The following is a 19,575-nucleotide window of genomic DNA, read 5'->3' as shown; positions in this document are numbered from 1 at the left end:
ATAACAACCTTGCGATGCAGGGAATCTCACTGTTTCCCTTTTACAGATGAGGAAACTGAGGCTTGGAGAAGTGAAATGACTTACTCCACATCTTGCAACTAATAAATTGGGAAGGCAGATTTCAATGCCAGCTTTAATGCCAAAGCTGATGCTTTAGCTGTTCGTTTCCTTTGGGTAACCAAACACATTTGAACTTGCAGAAAATGAAAAGGAAATAGATCCCAGGTGACTGTCAAAGGGATACTGCCCAACTGCAAAGTATATGAGCTTTAGTGGACTGCACAACCCACTTGCACTTGGTAGGCAGAGCACAGGTTGTAGGTTGTAGGTTGAAAACTCCACCAAAAAAAAAAGCTACGTTGAAATCCTAACCCCAGATGCCTGTGAATGTGACCTTATTTGAAAAAAAAAAAAAATGGTCTTTGAAGATGTGATCACATTAAAATGAGGTCATACTGGATTACAGTAGGCCCTAAATCCAGTGACTGGTATCTCTGTAAGAGGGAGATTTGGGGACAGAGACACAGGGGGAAGAAAGCTATGTGAAGACAGAGGCAGAGACGAGCTGGGTTGTACCAATGACTGCGGCCACCACCAGAAGGTGGAAGAGGCAGGAGAGGATTCTTGGAAGGAGCATGGCCTTGTGACGCCTTGATTTCGGACTTGTGAGCCTTCAGAACTGTGAGAAAACAAATTTCTGCTGTTTGAAGTCACACCATTTGTGGTATTTTGTTACAGCAGCCCAAGGAAACTAATATAAATTTTTTAAAATACAAATAAATATAATTAAAAACAAACAAAAAAAGGCAAGCCCAGGTCCAGGGACAGCTGATCCCTCTGCATCAGAGTGGCTGGTCTGAGCCAGAGGCCCTTGGAGAGACCTCTCCCCACACTGCCCCAAAGTGTTTGGTTCTTACCACTAAATAACACGGTATGTACCATGGCTTGGAATATACAAATAAGCCTGCTCCCCTGCTCAGTGATGAGGAAAAGGACAGCACATTTTGTAACTTTGGTACCTGGAATAAAGTGGAGCAGACAGTAGCTTAAATATTTGCTGGCTGAACTGTCAAAGGAAGAGCATCCTGTGACCTCTCTGACTAGAGTTTCTGAGGACAGAGGTGAGCTTTTCCGGGCAGTCAGTCACCCAGTACATGGTCTCCTGTCCTAAGACCAACCTCAACTATAAAATTACACCCAGCATCAGACAACTTCCCAAACCACAAGGCATCCACAACAGAGCACACTCTGCCTACGTACTGGCATCTTAGGTCATTTCTACAGCACACAGACTTGTGCAATAACAATTAGGAACAGAGCTAGAAACTGCAATAGTGAAGGAAGTAGAGCTGGTTAGCCTGGGTGGTTGAGGCCCAATGTTTGGGCTTCTTCCAAGAGGAGCCCCGTATAATTACAGGCAGAAAGACAGAGAGGTGCTCATTCCTGGAAGCAAACTTCAGTGTAGGCTAGGAAAGTGGTAAGAGACAGAGACTAAAGCTAACAAGAGAAAAAGAGGGTCATGGCCCACCCCACCCCTTCACTAATATCAGGGTGAAATCTATAGGAAACAGTGTAGCTACAGTGCAGGTCTAATTTCTTTGGTAAATTTTTGTTGTCTGTAAATGTGTGATTTAACTGAGTGAACTCTGCATCATACATTCTATGATATGGATTTAGATCAACCAACCCAAGTTAAAAGACTTGCCCTGATGAAAACATTGGGTCACATACAGACTGCTGTATGCCTTATATTCTGGTGGTTAAAGACAGTCAGCAAACAGAGCTCTGATGTGTTACTGGACAAATACTGTGGCCCAGTCCTCCTCATAAACACCTTTTTAGGGGCACCTGGGTGGCTCAGTCGGTTAAGCGTCCAACTTCAGTTCAGGTCATGATCTCACAGTCCGTGAGTTCAAGCCCCACGGTGGGCTCTGTGCTCTCAGTTCATAGCCTGGAGCCTGCTACGGATTGTGGGTCGCCCTCTCTCTCTGCCCCTCCCCCACTCATACTCTGTCTCTATCTAAAAATGAATAAACGTTTAAAAAAATTAAAATAAATAAATAAACAAATAGCTTTTTAGGTTTGCTAACCTAAGTCTCCATGATTCTCCCTTCCTACCAGACTCACAAGATAATTCTTAGACTGTATCTTAGGTTGGCCAGTGTGTAAAAGAAAGCATCAGGGGTTAAGGATCCATGTGGTCCTTAATTCACCACTGGCCACCTTGCCACCCTCCTCCCTTTCTGCAGTACAGGAGTCACAAAGACTTCTATTTTAAAGTCTAAGCCTGTGGGCTTACTTCTCACAATGGCCTCCTTGTTTTGCCCATACTCCCTCCATGCAGAATGCCTTCACTTTTTCCTGGCTTCCTTTTCATCATCCTTCAAGACTTGGCTCGAATACATCTCCCCTTGGAGGCTTCCTCTGACCACCTCTCCGCGCCCCTCTCCCAAGGGCTCCCAATGACACCCTGAGGAGGCACTTGTCACACTGTATGGTAATGCCCACTGGACAATGAGCTCTGCGGGATGCCAGAGACTGTCTCAATGCACCTGTGCATGTCCCAAATGCACAGCAGGATACTGAGCAACGACAAAATGTTCAGCAAATGTCTGAGGGACAGAACGCAACCCCTCAAATATTCAAAAGAGGCTGCTTGAGCAAGCAGTTACTTACTAGAACTGCGACGCTAAAACCCTCATGGGTAGCAGATCTGGTGCAAACACCGAACACTGAGCCTAGCACTTAAGCTACTCAGGGACAGTTTTACTTATTTGGGGTTACTTGGGTTATTTGGGCTATTTGTGTTATTTGGGCTGGCTTCTGTGTTCTTTTGATATGAGATAACTAAGTATCAAGCTGATAACATATTTCTAAAAGCCTAAAGTTATGTAGAACAGATCCCCCACCCCATGCCTTGGGCATGAAACATTCTCTGTAAGAAAAGACATTTCAGTTCTGAAATTTATTGGCCAGCAGGTGTGGAGCATCTTGATAGGTCATCGACAAAGCTAAGAAGTAAAACTGAAATGTGGGAGCTGGCTGGGGACCATTAACAAAGAAAAGTTTAAAGTATCTGTATTTCTGATCAGAATCCCCACTAGCAATGTGCTTATCATGAGTATGGTGTGAGGCTTTATGCTCCGTGACTTCCTACGTATATCTTATTATTTCTTTTTTTTTTTTTTCCAACATTTATTTATTTTGGGGACAGAGAGAGACAGAGCATGAACAGGGGAGGGGCAGAGAGAGAGGGAGACACAGAATCGGAAAGAGGCTCCAGGCTCTGAGCCATCAGCCCAGAGCCTGACACGGGGCTTGAACTCGCAGACCGCCAGATCGTGACCTGGCTGAAGTCGGACGCTTAACCGACTGCGCCACCCAGGCGCCCCTATCTTATTATTTCTTAAACACACCTCTATGACATTAATTTTATGCGTGAGCAAAAAAAAAAAAAAAAAAAGTTCAAGCAGTTTGCCCAAGATTAAACTGCTAATAAATAACATCCAAGAATCAAATTCAATCTATCTGACATGAAAAGCATACTGCCACAAAATTCTAATGTACAAGGGGTCATTTTGATATCCCACTAAGATCCTCAGAATGGCATGAGATCTTTACTCTCTGGTTATCCTTTAGCACATCTAGGTTTTGGACTTTGAGAGATGCTAAATAACATTGCATGTTGAGATTTGTTTTGGCAGGAGGCTTACATTAGTCCAGGGGGGTGACTTTCCTGAAATAACAGTGGAATTTCAAAACAACCATAATAACACACATTTGGCTCACATCTTAACCATTCCCAAAACCTTTGTGTGCCTGTTACTTAATTTAATTCTTATAAAACTCTCCGATAGGACAGATATTAGAATGAATGCCATTTCACAAATGAGAAAACTGAGCTTTACAGTAGTTAGGCAGACTACATGATATTGTACAGTAAGTTGTATAACTGAGATCTGAACCCAAATTTTCAATTCCAACCCACTACTATGCACTAAAGTTGTTTGGTAAGATTCTGGGAGCCACCACATGGCCTGTCTCCCATCTGGTATTAGGTCAGAAGCCTACAAAGCACTTTGGATTATGGAGCTCTGGAATCTTCTCAACAACTATTACCAGTAGTATACTTTTTATTTTATTTTTATTTTTTTAATTTTTTTTTTAATGTTTATTTATTTTTGAGACAGAGAGAGACAGAGCATGAACGGGGGAGGGGCAGAGAGAGAGGGAGACACAGAATCGGAAGCAGGCTCCAGGCTCTGAGCCATCAGCCCAGAGCCCGACGTGGGGCTCGAACTCATGGACCGCGAGATCGTGACCTGAGCTGAAGTCGGACGCTTGACTGAGCCACCCAGGCGCCCCAGTAGTATACTTTTTAAACTAGGACAACAAATTAGCCACATCCACTAACCCAGTGACTGCTCTCTGCCTCTGCCCTTACTTTACTCTCAGATAAGGCCTCCCTCATGGTTCCATACTTGCCCCAAAAATCACCTCATTGGGGAGAAGACAGCCTGGTTCTCCCCGTCCCCCTCCAGGTGGGGCTGGTTGCTCTCCTCTGTGCTCTCATGATTCCCCGAACTTCTCTCCTCCAGCTGACGCAGGTTGAATGGTAACTACTTCCACCCTCTCCCTGCAAAGATATGTCCACCCAGAACCTGTGAATGCAAACTTGTTTGATAAAAGGGTCTTTGCATATTAATTAATGATCTCGATATGAAATCATCAAGATTTGAAATCATCAGAGATCATCTGAGTTGGCCCTAAATCCAGTAACAAGTACCCTTAAAAGAGACAGAAGAGAAGACAGACACAGAGAAGGCCACATGAAGGCTCATGCAGCCACGAGCATAGAACACGTGGAACCACCAAGAGCTGCAAGAGGCAAGGAAGGATTCTCCCCTGGGGCCTTCAGAGGAAGCAAAGACCAGCCAACACCTTGAGTTCACACTTTTGGTCTCCAGAATTAGGAAAAAAATAAATTTCTGTTGCTTTCAGCCCCCCAGTTTATAGTCAACTGTCAGCAGCCATAGGAAACCAACATACTAGCATTTGCACCATATTTTTGTTAACTACCTACGGAGGTTGCTCTACTTGCATGAGTATCCTGAGAATAAAGATTCTGTCTTATTCACCTTTGTACCCCCATCTCACACAGTGCCTACACCTAGAGAGGGCTCAACAATGTTTGTTGAATGAACAAATCCATACAGTCCGGCATATATAGGCAGCACACAGCAATGCCAGCATACATTTCTTGCAGCATCTCATCAGCAGCATGACATTAGCCTGGGCCAGATAACTATTCCACAGGTCCACCCTACGATCACCATCTTCAACTCCCCACTGCTGGCTCAGGACTCCAAAAAGGTAAAGGCCCCAAATCAATGAGCCTGTGGAGCCTGTGACGGAGAGTCACAGCCACTGTGAACCTCTGCCTCACAGATCAAACTCAAGGGATAGTGTATGGATAGAGAGCGAATAAGACATCTATGTGGTGGGTATGGTGGCAGACACAGAAGACCTCCCCTCTGCGCCCAAATGGGCTCAGCGTTTGGGATAATCATAACAATCATTAGAATCACCCAAGTCTTCTGTTTAGCAAAGACAATGTCAGGCACTATGTAAGCGCTTCACAAATTATGCTTCATCCTCACATAAATGTTTCCAGGCAGATATTATTATTACTCTTTTTATACCAAATCTACACATGGGGGAACTGGCTATGGCGAGCTGTGTGACCATGTTTTTCTCACAGATTTGACTATGGCCAACCACGTGGCCCAGCTCAGAGAGGAGGTTTGGCTTTTGTAACAGGTGCCAACCTCACTCCCATTTCCATTTGGGAAATGAGTGTAGGAGTACACTCATTTCCCTTTTACTTCATTTTTAAACATACTTCATTTCATTCTGCTCACAGAATGCATTTCTCAACATCCCCATGAGGCAGTGTAACATAATAGTTTCATTACTAAAGCAAAAGATCCTTCCCCATCCCCACCCAGTCAAGCCATCTCAGCTCCATTTTCTGGCCTCTTTGCAACCATGAGATGACCTCTTGGAGTCAGGCGGGCACAATCTTAACATCTAGGTCTCTAGTTTCTGTGGCTTAGAGCTGACAGGACTCTCATCCTAAGTCAGGGCCATTTGGTCTACTTGTGTTTTAACAAACCTTCTCATTGTGCACAATTTCTAAATGCCTGACCAAAGTATGTTTAGATGCCTACCAGAATGGAAGAGAACCATATCCCTAGGCCACCGCAGGCATCTGCCGAAGGAAAGCAGAATGCCAGAATCTTCCTCAGCATGAACTAGCTTCTAAGACCCTCTCCACAGGGCAGCGTGCTTGAACAGCACAAAATATGGGAACTCATTTTTAACAGTTATGCCAGAGTATTTTCATTTAAATTAATGTTATCTCCTTCAAAACAATCATCTTGGGAAGCAACATATTTATTCAAACAGTGCTCACATCGCACTAACATTTCTGGAACTCTCTCAGCAACTGTCTTAACAGTCTGTGGCACTTCCTTTGAAAGTCTTCAGTCATAACAAATTTAATCCTCTGAGAGTAGATTTGAACTTTGAAAAGAGACAAAAATTGGTTGGAGCCATGTCTAATGAATAAAGTGGGTGATCAAATCTTGTTACATCGCTTTAGGTGAAAAATGAGGCATGACTATAAAATAATGTGACTGGTTTTCCTAGGTGACCCATAAACCGACTGGCTGAAAAATAATTCCCATAGAGGAGTTTCAAAATGCTTTGAGCACTAGACGCATCACTGGAATAAGTGTACGGTTCCCAGAGTGGTGATTTGGCAGGGTACAATACTAATTTGGATATATAAGTTCAAATATGTTTGCAAAAAAAGAAATCTGATTGCTTACACTCATGAAAATGAAGAAGCTATTCTCCTGGAGAAATTTCTCCTCCTTTTTACTGACAGCCTGGTCTGCTTTGGACAGGGAGTCTGCTGAGAAAAATCCATGGAGGATTATCTTTTTTTTTGTATCAGTCCTCCCCCATTCAATCAAAGGCTCTTTGAGAAAGGGGACTTCTTCAACTCTGTGTCTCCAGTGCTCAGGACAGCACACACAGAAGCATGAGACACTAATTCCACCATTCTTGACACAAATCCTTTGACTTTGCTTCTTGTGTTCCTGGAGCTTCACTTGCTAAATGTAACTTCTTCTGCCTGGCAACCCAAACTAGACTGTGTAAAATCCACCCACCCAAACTTCTAGTGGTTGGTCAGGGCCAAAAACATAGGGAAATAAGAGGGACTGATTACTAACACAAGGGGCTTCATTTAGGGCCATGGAAATAGTCTAAAATTAGATTATGGTGATAGTTGCATAACTCTGTAAACACATTAAAAGACATTGGGGCACCTGGGTGGCTCAGTCAGTTAAGCGTCCAACTTCAGCTGAGGTCATGATCTGGCAGTCAGTGAGTTCAAGCCCCACATCGGGCTCTGTGCTAACGGTTCAGAGCCTGGAGCCTACTTCGGATTCTGTGTCTCCGTCTCTCTCTACTTCCCCCCCCCCCCCCACTCGCACTCGGTCTCTCAAAAATGAATAAATGCTAAAAATAAATAAATAAATAAGAATTTAAAAAAGACATTGAATTGTACACTTTGGGTGCCTAGGTAGCTCAGTCAGTTGAGCATCCAAATCTTGATTTCGGCTCAGGTCATGATCTCACGGTTGTGATATGGAGCCTTGCATTGGGCTCTGCCCTGGCAGTGTGCTTGGGATTCTCTCTCCCTCTCTCTCTCTGCCCCTTCCTTGCTCACGTTCTCTCTCTCTCTCTGCCCCTCCCTTGCTCATGCTTTCTCTCTCTCAAAAAAAAAGATATTGAATTGTACACTTTAAATGGGTGAATTGTGTGATATGTGAATCATATTTCAATAAGGTAGTTTATTTAAAAAGTCCTTCACGTGGGGCGCCTGGGTGGCGCAGTCGGTTAAGCGTCCGACTTCAGCCAGGTCACGATCTCGCGGTCCGTGAGTTCGAGCCCCGCGTCGGGCTCTGGGCTGATGGCTCAGAGCCTGGAGCCTGTTTCTGATTCTGTGTCTCCCTCTCTCTCTGCCCCTCCCCCGTTCATGCTCTGTCTCTCTCTGTCCCAAAAATAAATAAACGTTGAAAAAAAAAAAAATTTAAAAAGTCCTTCACAATAGGAATGTTTGTGCCTTGATTCCTTTCTAATATGGCGGTTGGAATAAATGATAGCTTCTCTTCCAAAAATCTAGTTCTCTATATAAAATTAAGTTTCTGTCTTCTTCTATATCTCTATCACTTGAAAATGACTGCATGGTTTTCACCAGATTTGGAAAGCATGTTTAGGACAGTGAGGACTATTGAGTGTCCCCCAATATCAATTATCCCTTTCATTTTGCTTGACACCCCCAATGGTTAGCCTCACACACAGTACCCAGAATAACATGGGTATTTCCCAGCCCCCCTTGCTGTTAGAGGGCTTAGACCAAGTTTTGGTGCAGAAGACATGAATAAAATTGAAGATATGCAGTCTCTTTGAAAAGTGTGCCTTCCTGGGGCACCTGGGTGGCTCAGTCGGTTAATCATCTGACTTCAGCTCAGGTCATGACCTCACAGTTCGTGGGTTCAAGCCCTGCACTGGGCTCTGTGCTGATAGTTCAGAGCCTGGAGCTTGCTTTGGATTCTGTGTCTTCCTCTCTCTCTGACCCTCCCCTGCTCATGCTCTGTCTCTCTCTCAAAAATAAATAAACATTAAAAATTAAAAAGAAAAAGAAGAAAAAGAAAAAGTGTGCCTTCCTCCCACTTCCTCCCCTTCCTCTTGCCCAGAATGCCCATATGGTGGTAGGAAGCCATCTTGGATCATGCAGATAAGGGCAATTCACTAGGGGAGGCTGAGGAACAAAAGAAAAGAAATAGACGACCCTTTACAAAACAGAGCCACCCACAACAGCCCAGGACTGTCCACACCCAGTCTATTACAGAAAGGATTCTATTACTATGATCTTTTATTTTGTTTAAGTAACTTGTTTTCACAGACAAATCTATATGTTAACTAGTGATAAAATCTGATATTCTGTACCAAAACAGAATCTAAAATACGCAGCATCAGCATACCTTTTATGCCATGGCAAAACTATTATCACTGCTACCTTGGAAGGCAGACCACTGGTCAACCAAACCCAGGCAAACAGGTGAGAGAATTCAGAACAGAAGCATTTGTTGGCTGCTTCTTGCCACAACAGAGAGGAGCTCAGGCAAAGACTAGCTAGTCCACAGGCAAAAATGGAGGTTATAGCTCTGCTAAGGATGTTTTCTTTAACTATGGTCTGCAAACTGTGTTGTCCAAGTCCAGTATTTGTAGCCTTACAGAGTTGAAATGACCACTACCTATGTTCCCCAGCTAAGGCAGCTTATACATGAAGCAGTAGGTGTAGAGGAAAGGGCTGTGGACTCAACTCTTTCCCAGGATTCCCTGCTGGACAATGAAAACTGACCCACCAGCAAAGATCGAATTAAAGATACCGCCTTCTTATTTAGCCTAGCTTTTCCTGTCTCAAGGCGGCTATCATGATGGAGACATCAGAGGAGGAACAGAGCAGAGGCCAGAAAATAAAAGCCAAAGTTTTCAGGCTTAAAACTCTATCTACGTGAGAATTTTCACTGTGGTTATCAGTACATGGAACTGATCAGAAGAGGCCAGAAGAAGCCTAATAAACTTTTGAAGTAATTATATAGTGAAACAAACCACACTAACTTGGTCTGCAAAAGCAACTCCTGCCTTCCTACACCCCCCAACTTTTATCAGCAGAAAGCAGGATGCAAAAGCTGTGCAGATCCCAAACTCTCAGAACCTACAGCCTAGTGTCTAGGGCTAAATCAGCATGGAAGACAAAGAATAAGAGAGTCCCTCCTGTGGGCACCTGGGTGACTCAGTGGTTAGGCGTCCAACCCTTGACTTCGGCTCAGGCCATGATCTCACAGTTCATGAGTTCAAGCCCCTCATTGGGCTTCACGCTGACAGTTCAGAGCCTGCTTGGGATTCTCCCTCTCTCTCTCTCTATCCCTCCCTGCTCGTTCATTCTCTCTCTCTCTCAAAATAAATAAATAAACCGAAAGAAAGAAAGAAAGAAAGAAAGAAAGAAAGAAAGAAAGAAAGAAAGAAAGAAAGAAAGAAAGAACGAACGGACGGAAGGAAGGAAGGAAGGAAGGAAGGAAGGAAGGAAGGAAGAAAATCCCTCCCGGAGTGCAGAATCAGGGCTCCCTGTGGACCTACTCTATTGTCAGACCAAGGAGTCTGCACTCCCAGCCAGCAGCAAAGTGTGAATACTATGGCTGGCGATCGCTCTACTTCTATAACTACATCACTCTATATATTTATTGGAAGGAATTAGAGGTGACACCCCCAAGGAAGAGTGATGTGCTTCATGGGCGGGAAGAACAGTGGGCATGGCTGTCTGCATGCCCAAAGAAGTGGCCCATGGCAGAGATTTCTACTTGCAACTTCCTTTCTTAAGATAACAGAACCACCCCTTTTTAGCTGGCCACATGCCTCCCAGTATAAAGTCTGCATCTTTTTGCCCTTCTTGCAGGTAAGTGTGGCCTGTCTGGAAAATCTAATCAATGGATTGTGAGCAAGAGTGAGGTGTGCAATTTCCAGATTGTTTAAAGGGAAGGAAAAAAACAAAACAAAACACTTTGCTCCACCTTTTTCCTGTGCCCACTGGCTGAAATGTGGATAAGGGTGTGGGGGCGACCTGTAACCAGGTGGGCAAAGGCAACACCATCAAGATGGCAGAGCCATATGATTGAAGGAAGTTGGGTCCCATGGCTCTACCATACTAGTCCTGGTGTGCTTAGACCTAGACTATTCCACGAGAGAGAAACTTCCATTTTGTTTCATCCACTGCTGTTTGAGTTTCTGTTACAAGTTGAACCTATGTAATTGTACACATTATTTGAGTTAAAATACAGGCCACTGGTGTACATCAAATTCACTTTGGAAGGCACCGTTAAATGTCATCTTCCAGGACCTCCAAAACTGAGCGATGATGGGACACCAGGCCTTGATAGGGAACTCTAACAGAGACTTCAAATATGAGCCAAGCAGAAAGCCACAGGGCACAATGCTGTGTAGTGCGTGTGCTGAATTATGATGGCTCTCCTTCTCAAATGTGCAACTCTGAGTAGCAGTGGGAGTGTGCAGTGTAACAGAGAGGGGAAAAGAGTCTGACTTAGATCAGTGAAGCCAAGAAAGAGAGGCTCCTGAACAAATTGCTTAAAATATTTTTCATAACAAAGGCTGTGTAAGGGCTAAGTGCCTGGCTCTATAAAACAGTCTTGTCCATTCCTCTACTTAGCTAGCTCTTTCGGCTATGCACCCTCCTCTTCTGTTCGCACACTATCCACTCTTCGAGACACAATTCAAATTCCACCATTTCTTTCCCCAGTCCAGAATGTTCTCTCCCTTACCTGCACTCAGCACTTTTTCTAATTCTGTTCTTTGCACATATATGTATTTCTTCTGTCTTATTTCCCCCACTCCTGGATGGAAAAGGACAGTATCTCATTTATCCTGGTATTTAATACCAATTCAAATAAACAAAGTGTGAACAGGGGGAGAACAATCGTTCATAAGCCATCATAATTAAAGGACTTTTTTTTTTTAATGGGAGTCATAGCATATTAAACATTGACCCAAAGATGGTTCTCTGCCAAGTCTTCCTTGCCCTAGGACATCAGATTTTAAGGAAAGGTAGCAAGGTGCCTCTACCTAACACCAGTTACCTCAGAGTCCCAAAACATCCCCCTTCCTCCCCAGTATTCTTTCATTTCCTTCTCAGAACTATATCTAGAAACATGTCCCTTTACCCGTGCTTACAGCTGGCCTCATGAAAGTTCGGGAAAGGGTGATTCATCCCAAATGGGAGATAGTGGAGTTCCTCCAGTTAAGACAAAGTTCTCAAAGCCCCACTGGTTTGATCTGAGAACCTGAGACCCTTAATCTCTGTGTCATGTATTTGATGCCCATTTTGGTGCAAGCAGTATCTGACCCTAAACAGAGATCATTTGTGGGGCGCCTGGGTGGCTCAGTCAGTTAAGCATCTGACTTCGGCTCAGGTCATGATCTCACGGTTCGTGAGTTTGAGCCCCGCATCGGGCTCTGTGCTGACAGCTCAGAACCTAGAGCCTGCTTTGGATTCTGTGTCTCCCTCTCTCTCTCTTCCCCTCCCCCTCTCATGCTGTCTCTCTCAAAAATAAACATTTAAAAAAAAAAAAAGGATGATTTATTTAGTGCAGGGGTTCTTAACTCAGGATCCTTAGAAGAAATCCCTGGGTAGAATTCAATGGTGTCCTTGAATTTGAATGGCAAAACAAACAAAAGCTTTATTTTCATTAACCTCTAAATGAAATTTAGCATTTCCTTGACTTATGAATATAGGCAACAATTATTATTATTATTACCATTACAAATACTACCAGGGACTTTATCATCAATAGAAATCACAGATATTTTCATATCATATTATACTTATCTAAAATTACTGAGATTGCAGATGTATCAAAATATCACTTATCACCACTCTAAAGTAAGACAGTATTAGACTTCCCACTAAATATTGTTACTTAATGTGTCAGTCAGGAAGCATACAGATCTTGCTGCATCACAAATTTGATTAATATTTTGATAATTGAATTTCAATATAATAATTCCTTTGTAATCCTGTATGTTTTGTTTTATCTATTTTTTTTTTAAATGTGTATTTATTTTTGAGACAGAGAGAGACAGAGCATGAACGGGGGAGGGTCAGAGAGAGAGGGAGACACAGAATCGGAAACAGGCTCCAGGCTCTGAGCTGTCAGCAGAGAGCCCGACGCGGGGCTCGAACTCACAGACCGTGAGATCATGACCTGAGCCGAAGTCGGCCGCTTAACCGACTGAGCCACCCAGGCGCCCCTGTTTTATCTATTTTTTAAAAAGATATATTCTAGTAAAGAGTCTGGAGACTAAATAAAGGAATTCAACACACAAGAATCCCTGTGGGTTGATGAAATAAAACCAGCTTACTCACAAGTTCCCACGCAGGCATTTATTTATTTATTTATTTATTTATTTATTTATTTATTTATGCTGAAGATAATGATGAACTATCGTTCAAAATATCCAAACGTTCTGGGGCGCCTGGGTGGCTCAGTCGGTTAAGCATCTGACTTTGGCTCAGATCCTGATCTCATGGTAGGTGAGTTCAAGCCCCATGTCAGGCTCTGTGCTGACAGCTCAGAGCCTGGAGCCTGCTTTGGATTCTGGGTCTCCCTCTTTCTCTGCCCCTTCCCTGCTTGCATTCTGTCTCTCTCTCTCTCTCAAAAATAAAACATTAAAAAAAATTTACAAAATATCCAAACATTCATTTACTTGGGAGTTTGAACTCTCCCCAATTCTTAATACTGGTCACATGCAGACCATTGGGCCCAAGAGCAATTTTTAGAGACCAGGAGTGGTTTGAACTGAGTTGTCTGCTCTGGTATCTCTTAAGACGTCTCAGTTACAGAGGCCCGTAAATTCCTTTCTCACCGTGCTAATCTGAGTTTGGTCTTTGCCACCTGCATGCAACTGGCTTCTAACATGGAGTCCCTCTATATTGGTTGGGGCCACTGAGGGTAGAGGAAGGTGGGGGACAATGATAGTATTTATGAAAGGTGGGGAAGAGATGTTAATATCTGCATCCGGTTGGGCCTGATTAGCTTAGTGTCCCCAGATCAACAGAACACTGATAACACAAAGTCCTGTCCCAGGCCCATTGTAAGGTTTCCCCAAAGTGTCAATCAGCTTCCAGGTGACAAGAGATTACAGGTACTTTTTTTCTTTAATTTTTTAAAAATGTTTTATTTATTTTTGAGAGAGCGAATGTGAGTAGGGGAGTGGCAGAGAGAGAGGGGGACAGGGAATCAGAAGCGGGCTGTGTGCTGATAGCAGTGAGCTGGTGCAGGGCTGGAACTCACGAACCACGAGATCATGACCTGAACCAAAAATCAGATGCTCAACCGACTGAGCCACCCAGGTGCCCCAACACTATAGGTACTTTTAAACTCATTTCATTTAATCCTCACAAGAACCTCTATGGGTATGTCTCATTGCTTCCAACCTTTAGAGAAAAGTGGGGGGAAGGGGATCAGAAGTTAATTAACTTGCCCAGCAGTGTCCAACTCCTATATTTTTATTCTTTTCTGTCTAGTATTCTTCCCCTGACAAACCCACCTTAGGAATTCCAACTTTAAGCCTCAATTCAGCTACCACTTTCAGTGTTCTCAGACTCCAGAAATAAACCTCTTAGTGTTTTCTGATACCTTAGGGTACATCTTGCTAATGGACACACAGAATAAATCAAGATAAAGCAGAGAAGCTCACACAGTTCAAAGCTATAGCGGCAGACGTTGAATGTAGGGGAAAGCGCTTAGTGGAGCCACTCTCGCTGCTGGGGATGGGTCCCTGCTACCTCTCTAATGACCCCCTGCACACCATATGCTGACCTCTACTTTCAGTTTTCACCTTTCTTCATAAGAGCAAAAGTCCTCTTCAGATTGCTTTGGGTTTGCTGTTTGCAAAAGCAGGTAATTAAGGTAGGTCTTTCATCCAGGTGAAGTGGCCTAACAGGAACTTTCAGAAAGGACGGCACACCCGTACAGCCCTCCATGCTGTTCCCCCTTCAGTACCTGGCACACACCTCCATCGTAACACCTAATGCACTGTGCTCTGTTTATTCTTGTCTACCTCCCCTTTTATGCTGTTTTTGCTGAGGACAGGAATATTTTCTATCCCAAGTACTCAGCACAATGTCTGATACAAAGTAAGCACATAATAAATGTTTGAAGAGAATAAATTTATTGCTCACCAACTATACACTGGCTTTAAAGGCTGGAATACACTTAACTTGAAGTATATTCCATACTGTTCACAATTCAGGGCAACTGAAACCAGGACTCACTGAAATCTGCACTATCTGCAGATACAGATAAAAGCAGACTCCATCTTAAAGAAGTTTACTCTCTAGAGGGGAGTGTCACATGTGAAGACAATTTCACTGGGATTTCATTAATCTATTCTAGAAGTATCTATAAGAAAGGAGCACTTAATGGGGGGGGGATGAAAGTGGCAGACAGAGGTTGTTGGGGAAAGTTTTCTGAAGATGTTATCTGAATTGAATCACACCAGAAGACAGGAGGAATATATTTACATCCCTGGTGAGGAGAGAGACAGAGACAGAGACAGAATAAAATCAGAGAGCAGCAGCTGAGGACAAAAACTTAGGAAAGAGCTAGGGTGTACACAGCACAAGCAGGTCATGAAGGAACTCTCAAAAAGTATGAGTTGAATCAGGAGAGTGATCAAGGCAAGGGAATGAGGACTTTAAAAGTGCAAAACCAGGGATGCCTAGGTGGTGCAGTCGGTTGAGAATCCGGCTCCTGATTTCGGGTCAGGTCATGATCTCGTGGTTTGTGAGTTCAAGCCCCACGTCAGGCTCTGTGCTGACAGTGCGGAGCCTGCTTGTGATTCTCTCTCTCCCCCCTTCTCTCTGCACCTCCCCAACTCATGCATATTCTCTCTCTCTCTCAAAATAAATAAACTTAATAAAAAATTATTTTTTTTTAAAAAAGTGCAAAACCAGCAATGCCAAAGGCAATAAGAAGGCCAAATAAGGCCTTAAAAAAAGTATTCAATGGATTTAGCAACCAGAAAGTCATTAGTAACCTTGGCAAGTGGTGAAGGAAGAAGGAGCCAGACTGCAGGGAGGTGGTAAGTGAATGGGTGAAAAATCAGTGGTGGCAATTGGCCAAAAAGGGGAAAAGCAAGAAAGCAGTAGCTAAAAGGGGATGAGGTTTTAAAAACATATATATATATATATATATATATATATATATATATATATATATATTTTTTTTTTTTTTTTTTTTTTTTTTTTGGTCTCAGCCTAAATTTTTCTTTCCCATCCTACACTACTCCCAAATGGACAACTTTCCTCAAAAATTCCCACTATGACATAAGCTCCTTAAGTACGAGTCTTGTGTCTGAATTGTCTTTTTATTCCACACATTTTCTGTATATGGCATAGGTTCAGTCTTTTTGAATGAATGAATGAATGAAATACATATTCAACACAGGTGATAAGGAAATGAAGGGATCTATTGGGTAACATCTGTTTTTGCTCTTAAGGGAATTTGTGGTTGTCTGAAAACTCAAGAGCATATTCTATTCAGAGGACCTTCTCTCCTTGATGCTTATAAATGCCTGACTCAGGGAGGGAGATGTAGATTGGGGCCCAGTGTAGATTTTACAGACTAGGGAAAAATAGTTCCTTATAGATTTAAGGGTCCCTTCCTTCCCAGAAGTTGTAATTGGTAGGTCTATATTAGATTCTGGGTGCTGCTTTTATGGTTCCTCTTTAACCTGCCCAGGCTTCAGTTTTCTCACTGGCAACGTGAAGATGCCCATAATAGCATTGACCTCATAAGGCTGCAGCATAAATGAGATACTGCACATTTAGTGCTTTTCGTGGTGCGTGGCAAAATGACACTTATATGTTAAAGATAAAGTATTACTAAAATGAATAAAAATATCACTAAAAGAAATGAGTTCCAGAAAAGCTAGGTATAAGTCAAATCTTATTTTAAATACAGAAAGAGAAACTCGTTAGAAGATGTTTTACAAAAGTGAATGAATAATCAGCTCCAAGTTGCCTGTTTTATAAATCCACCTTTTCATTCATAAAGTTTACTGAAAAATCTTTCAGAGTTTCACCTATCCAAGTGGACCTGCCCCTGAAGTCAGTTAACGTTCCTTAGCTGGTGGGGAGGGTGCGGGGGCGAGGGGCGAGCCAAGGGGTTGCATTAATTTCCTGGCCAGCCACGAAGGCTTGCATAAGAGCACCCTTGGGTATGCAGTTTCTGTTCTCATGAAAATTCAGCTCCAACTCCTCGAAGAACAGATCTAGAAGCACCATCTGGCAAAGACTAGCGTTTTCAAAAGCCTGCGTCCCAGCAACCAGGCCGTGGAAGGGCGGGAGCTCAGTCCCAACGCAAACTAGGATGTGGAGAGAGAGCAAGACTTGGCAACCTCTTCTCAGCCCTGCCGGTCTCACGCACCAGCTGGGCGGGCGCTCCCGCCAACCATGCCCCACGGCGTCGGGCTCCCAGCCAGTGGGAAGCGCCAGTCTCAGACCAGAATAGCAAGCAACTGGGAGGGATGGGAGGGGGTTCTGAGCAAGGCAGAAGCCGTCTAACCTTTCCGGGTGAAGGCGACTGCACTCAGAGTTGTAACTGTATCTTTAGCCACAGGAAAGGTTAATGTAAATGTCAGAGGCCTCAGCCGGAGGGGTGGGGAAGGGAGGAGGCGAGAGAAGGGCGGGGCAAGAGGCGGAGGGTCGGGCCTCCCAAGGTCAAGCCCTGCTCACCCGTCCCCGGAGAGTCGACAAAGCAGCTCCGCGGAGCCCCGAGGACACCCTTCAGCACCCTGCGACCTCCGCGGGGCCTCCAGGCCAGGAAAAGCCAGAGCAAAGGAGTTGGGTGGAGACTAGGGCGGCACACGGAAGTGGCCGGGCCCGAGCGCGGCTGGGGGCGGGCGACTCCAGCGGCACGTCGCGCACGGCCCCGCTCCTGGCGCACGCCGCGGAGGAGCCGGCGCGTCCCTTACCCCGTTGGCGGCGGCGATGCGCACGATGAGCTGGATGGCCTCCTTCATGTAGAACCTGCCGTCCCCGCCCACCACGAGGGTGGCCTCCTGCCGCTGCGCCGGCTCCACCGTGGAGATGATACTCTGGATGAAATTCTCCGCGTAGTTGGCGCTGCTCTGAAACACCTTCACCCGCTTCCGCAGCCCGCTCGTGCCCGGCTTCTGGTCCGGGTACGCCTGGGTCTTCACCGTCACAATCTTCACCATGGTGGCGACTCGCTTCTTGGGGCCGGAGCGGACTCTGCTAACCGCGGGGAGGCTGGAGCTGTGGCTGCAGCTGCTCTGGGGTGAGGGCGCGGACGGGCTAGGGGCAACGCCAGCTCTCTCGCCTGCGCTCGGCCCTCCTCCTTAAAGGGACAGGGGACAGGGCCCTCCCTCCGTGGCCAGCCCCACTTTGCAGGTACAGGGGGGCGGGTAGAGGAAAAGGAGAGCGCCCACCTCCAGGCCTCCAGTGAAATGGGTGGAGCCTCTCTGATTTCCCCTTCCCACCCCACCCCGTCAGCCAATCCACTATAAAATGAAATCCACAACTCCTTCCCTACTGGGAAGGGCAGAACGTGGGGTAGGGACTCGGTCAGAGGGCAAGTGTTGGAGACAGGGTGGGAAAATTGCAGAGTATAGTAATTTCCTGTGGTTTGGCCAGAGTATCTTATGTAAATAGCTTTCTGGAAACCTGTTCTAAGAGATAGAAGTGGCAACCTTAGGTAGATTTCATGACTCCTTATTTTTTTATATTCTCTGTCCAAATATTAGTTTGTGTCAGAAAAAGGAGTCAGTTCCAAAAGTCGTATTCCACCTACTACTTTCCATGTATTTACTGATGGACCAAACCCTTTACTTCCCATTGGTTAGGGTGCCTTTACTAAGAACTAAAGTTTATTGAATAGAATGTTTCTAATCCTTGCTAAAGTACAAGTTTTATTTTTCCCTATTTTATGCTTACAAAACGAGATTTAAAAAATTAAATGGCTTGTCACGGCCATGGAGATAACTATATGCAGGAGGCCAACTCAGGTGGGTGTTGCTGCAAAACCAGGGCTCTTAACCTGGTTCGCCTGCTAAGTCACCAGATTTCATAACTAGGAAATGTACAGGGAGGCCTTAATATAGGTACAAATATAAGGTAAGGCTGAGTATAACATAATTCATCATCAAAATAAGTCAGTTATTTGTGTAATAAAAATTGGGTGAAGAGACCAAGAAGAACTGAGGTGGCCAGAAAGAGTTCATGGAGGATACAGAGTGAACAAAAGACCCTTGACTGTTAAGTAGGAATATTGATTCTTTCCTTTTGGTTTAGCATTCCCCTTGATTTGGTGAGAGTGATTGTCTTCTCTGCTCAGAAAATGTGTCATTTGTAGAAAAGCCACAGCTTCTCCCTGCCCCCGCTTATGAGATGTGTGACATGGGGAAAGTTAATTAGTATCTGTGAGCATCCATTTCTTTACTATAAAATGAACAGAAAACCTACCTTAAAGAGTTTCTGCAAGAATTAATGGTGTTTTGTATGTCTGTAGTTCTCAATCATGGATACACAATACAATCACCTGAGACACTTTTGAAAGTACCCAGGCTCCAGTCCAAACATTAAATAATAATCAGGTGATGTAAGTAACTCATTTAGCATTGTAGCTCAAACTTTACATGTCCCAAACTCGGGATCATACTGTACCACCCTCCAACCCCACACTTCTTAGAATAGTTCCAGTCTCAAATTGCTAGGAGATACCACTCCTATTATAAGAAGTGTGGGGTTGGAGGTGGTACAATATGATTCTGAGTTGTTTGCGACATGTAAAGTTTGAGGCTTCTGTCATGCATCCAAAAGGAGGTACAGAAAAAAGTGTT

General features: G+C 44.3%; 1 protein-coding gene across 1 annotated transcript in view; it reads right to left on the bottom strand.

Moving 5' to 3' along the window:
- The window catches only part of PGM1 (phosphoglucomutase 1), a 65,940-nt gene extending 47,758 nt beyond the window's left edge, over nucleotides 1–18,182 (bottom strand). The window contains exon 1 of the mRNA XM_043575172.1: nucleotides 17,689–18,182. Within this exon, the coding sequence (XP_043431107.1) occupies nucleotides 17,689–17,934 (246 nt within the window). The 5' untranslated portion in view covers nucleotides 17,935–18,182. The remainder of the gene's footprint in view (nucleotides 1–17,688) is intronic.
- Nucleotides 18,183–19,575: the final 1,393 nt, after the last annotated feature.

This window comes from Prionailurus bengalensis, chromosome C1, assembly GCF_016509475.1.
Source record: "Prionailurus bengalensis isolate Pbe53 chromosome C1, Fcat_Pben_1.1_paternal_pri, whole genome shotgun sequence".
NCBI lineage: Eukaryota > Metazoa > Chordata > Mammalia > Carnivora > Felidae > Prionailurus > Prionailurus bengalensis.
This window is presented reverse-complemented; position numbering and strand designations above follow the sequence as displayed.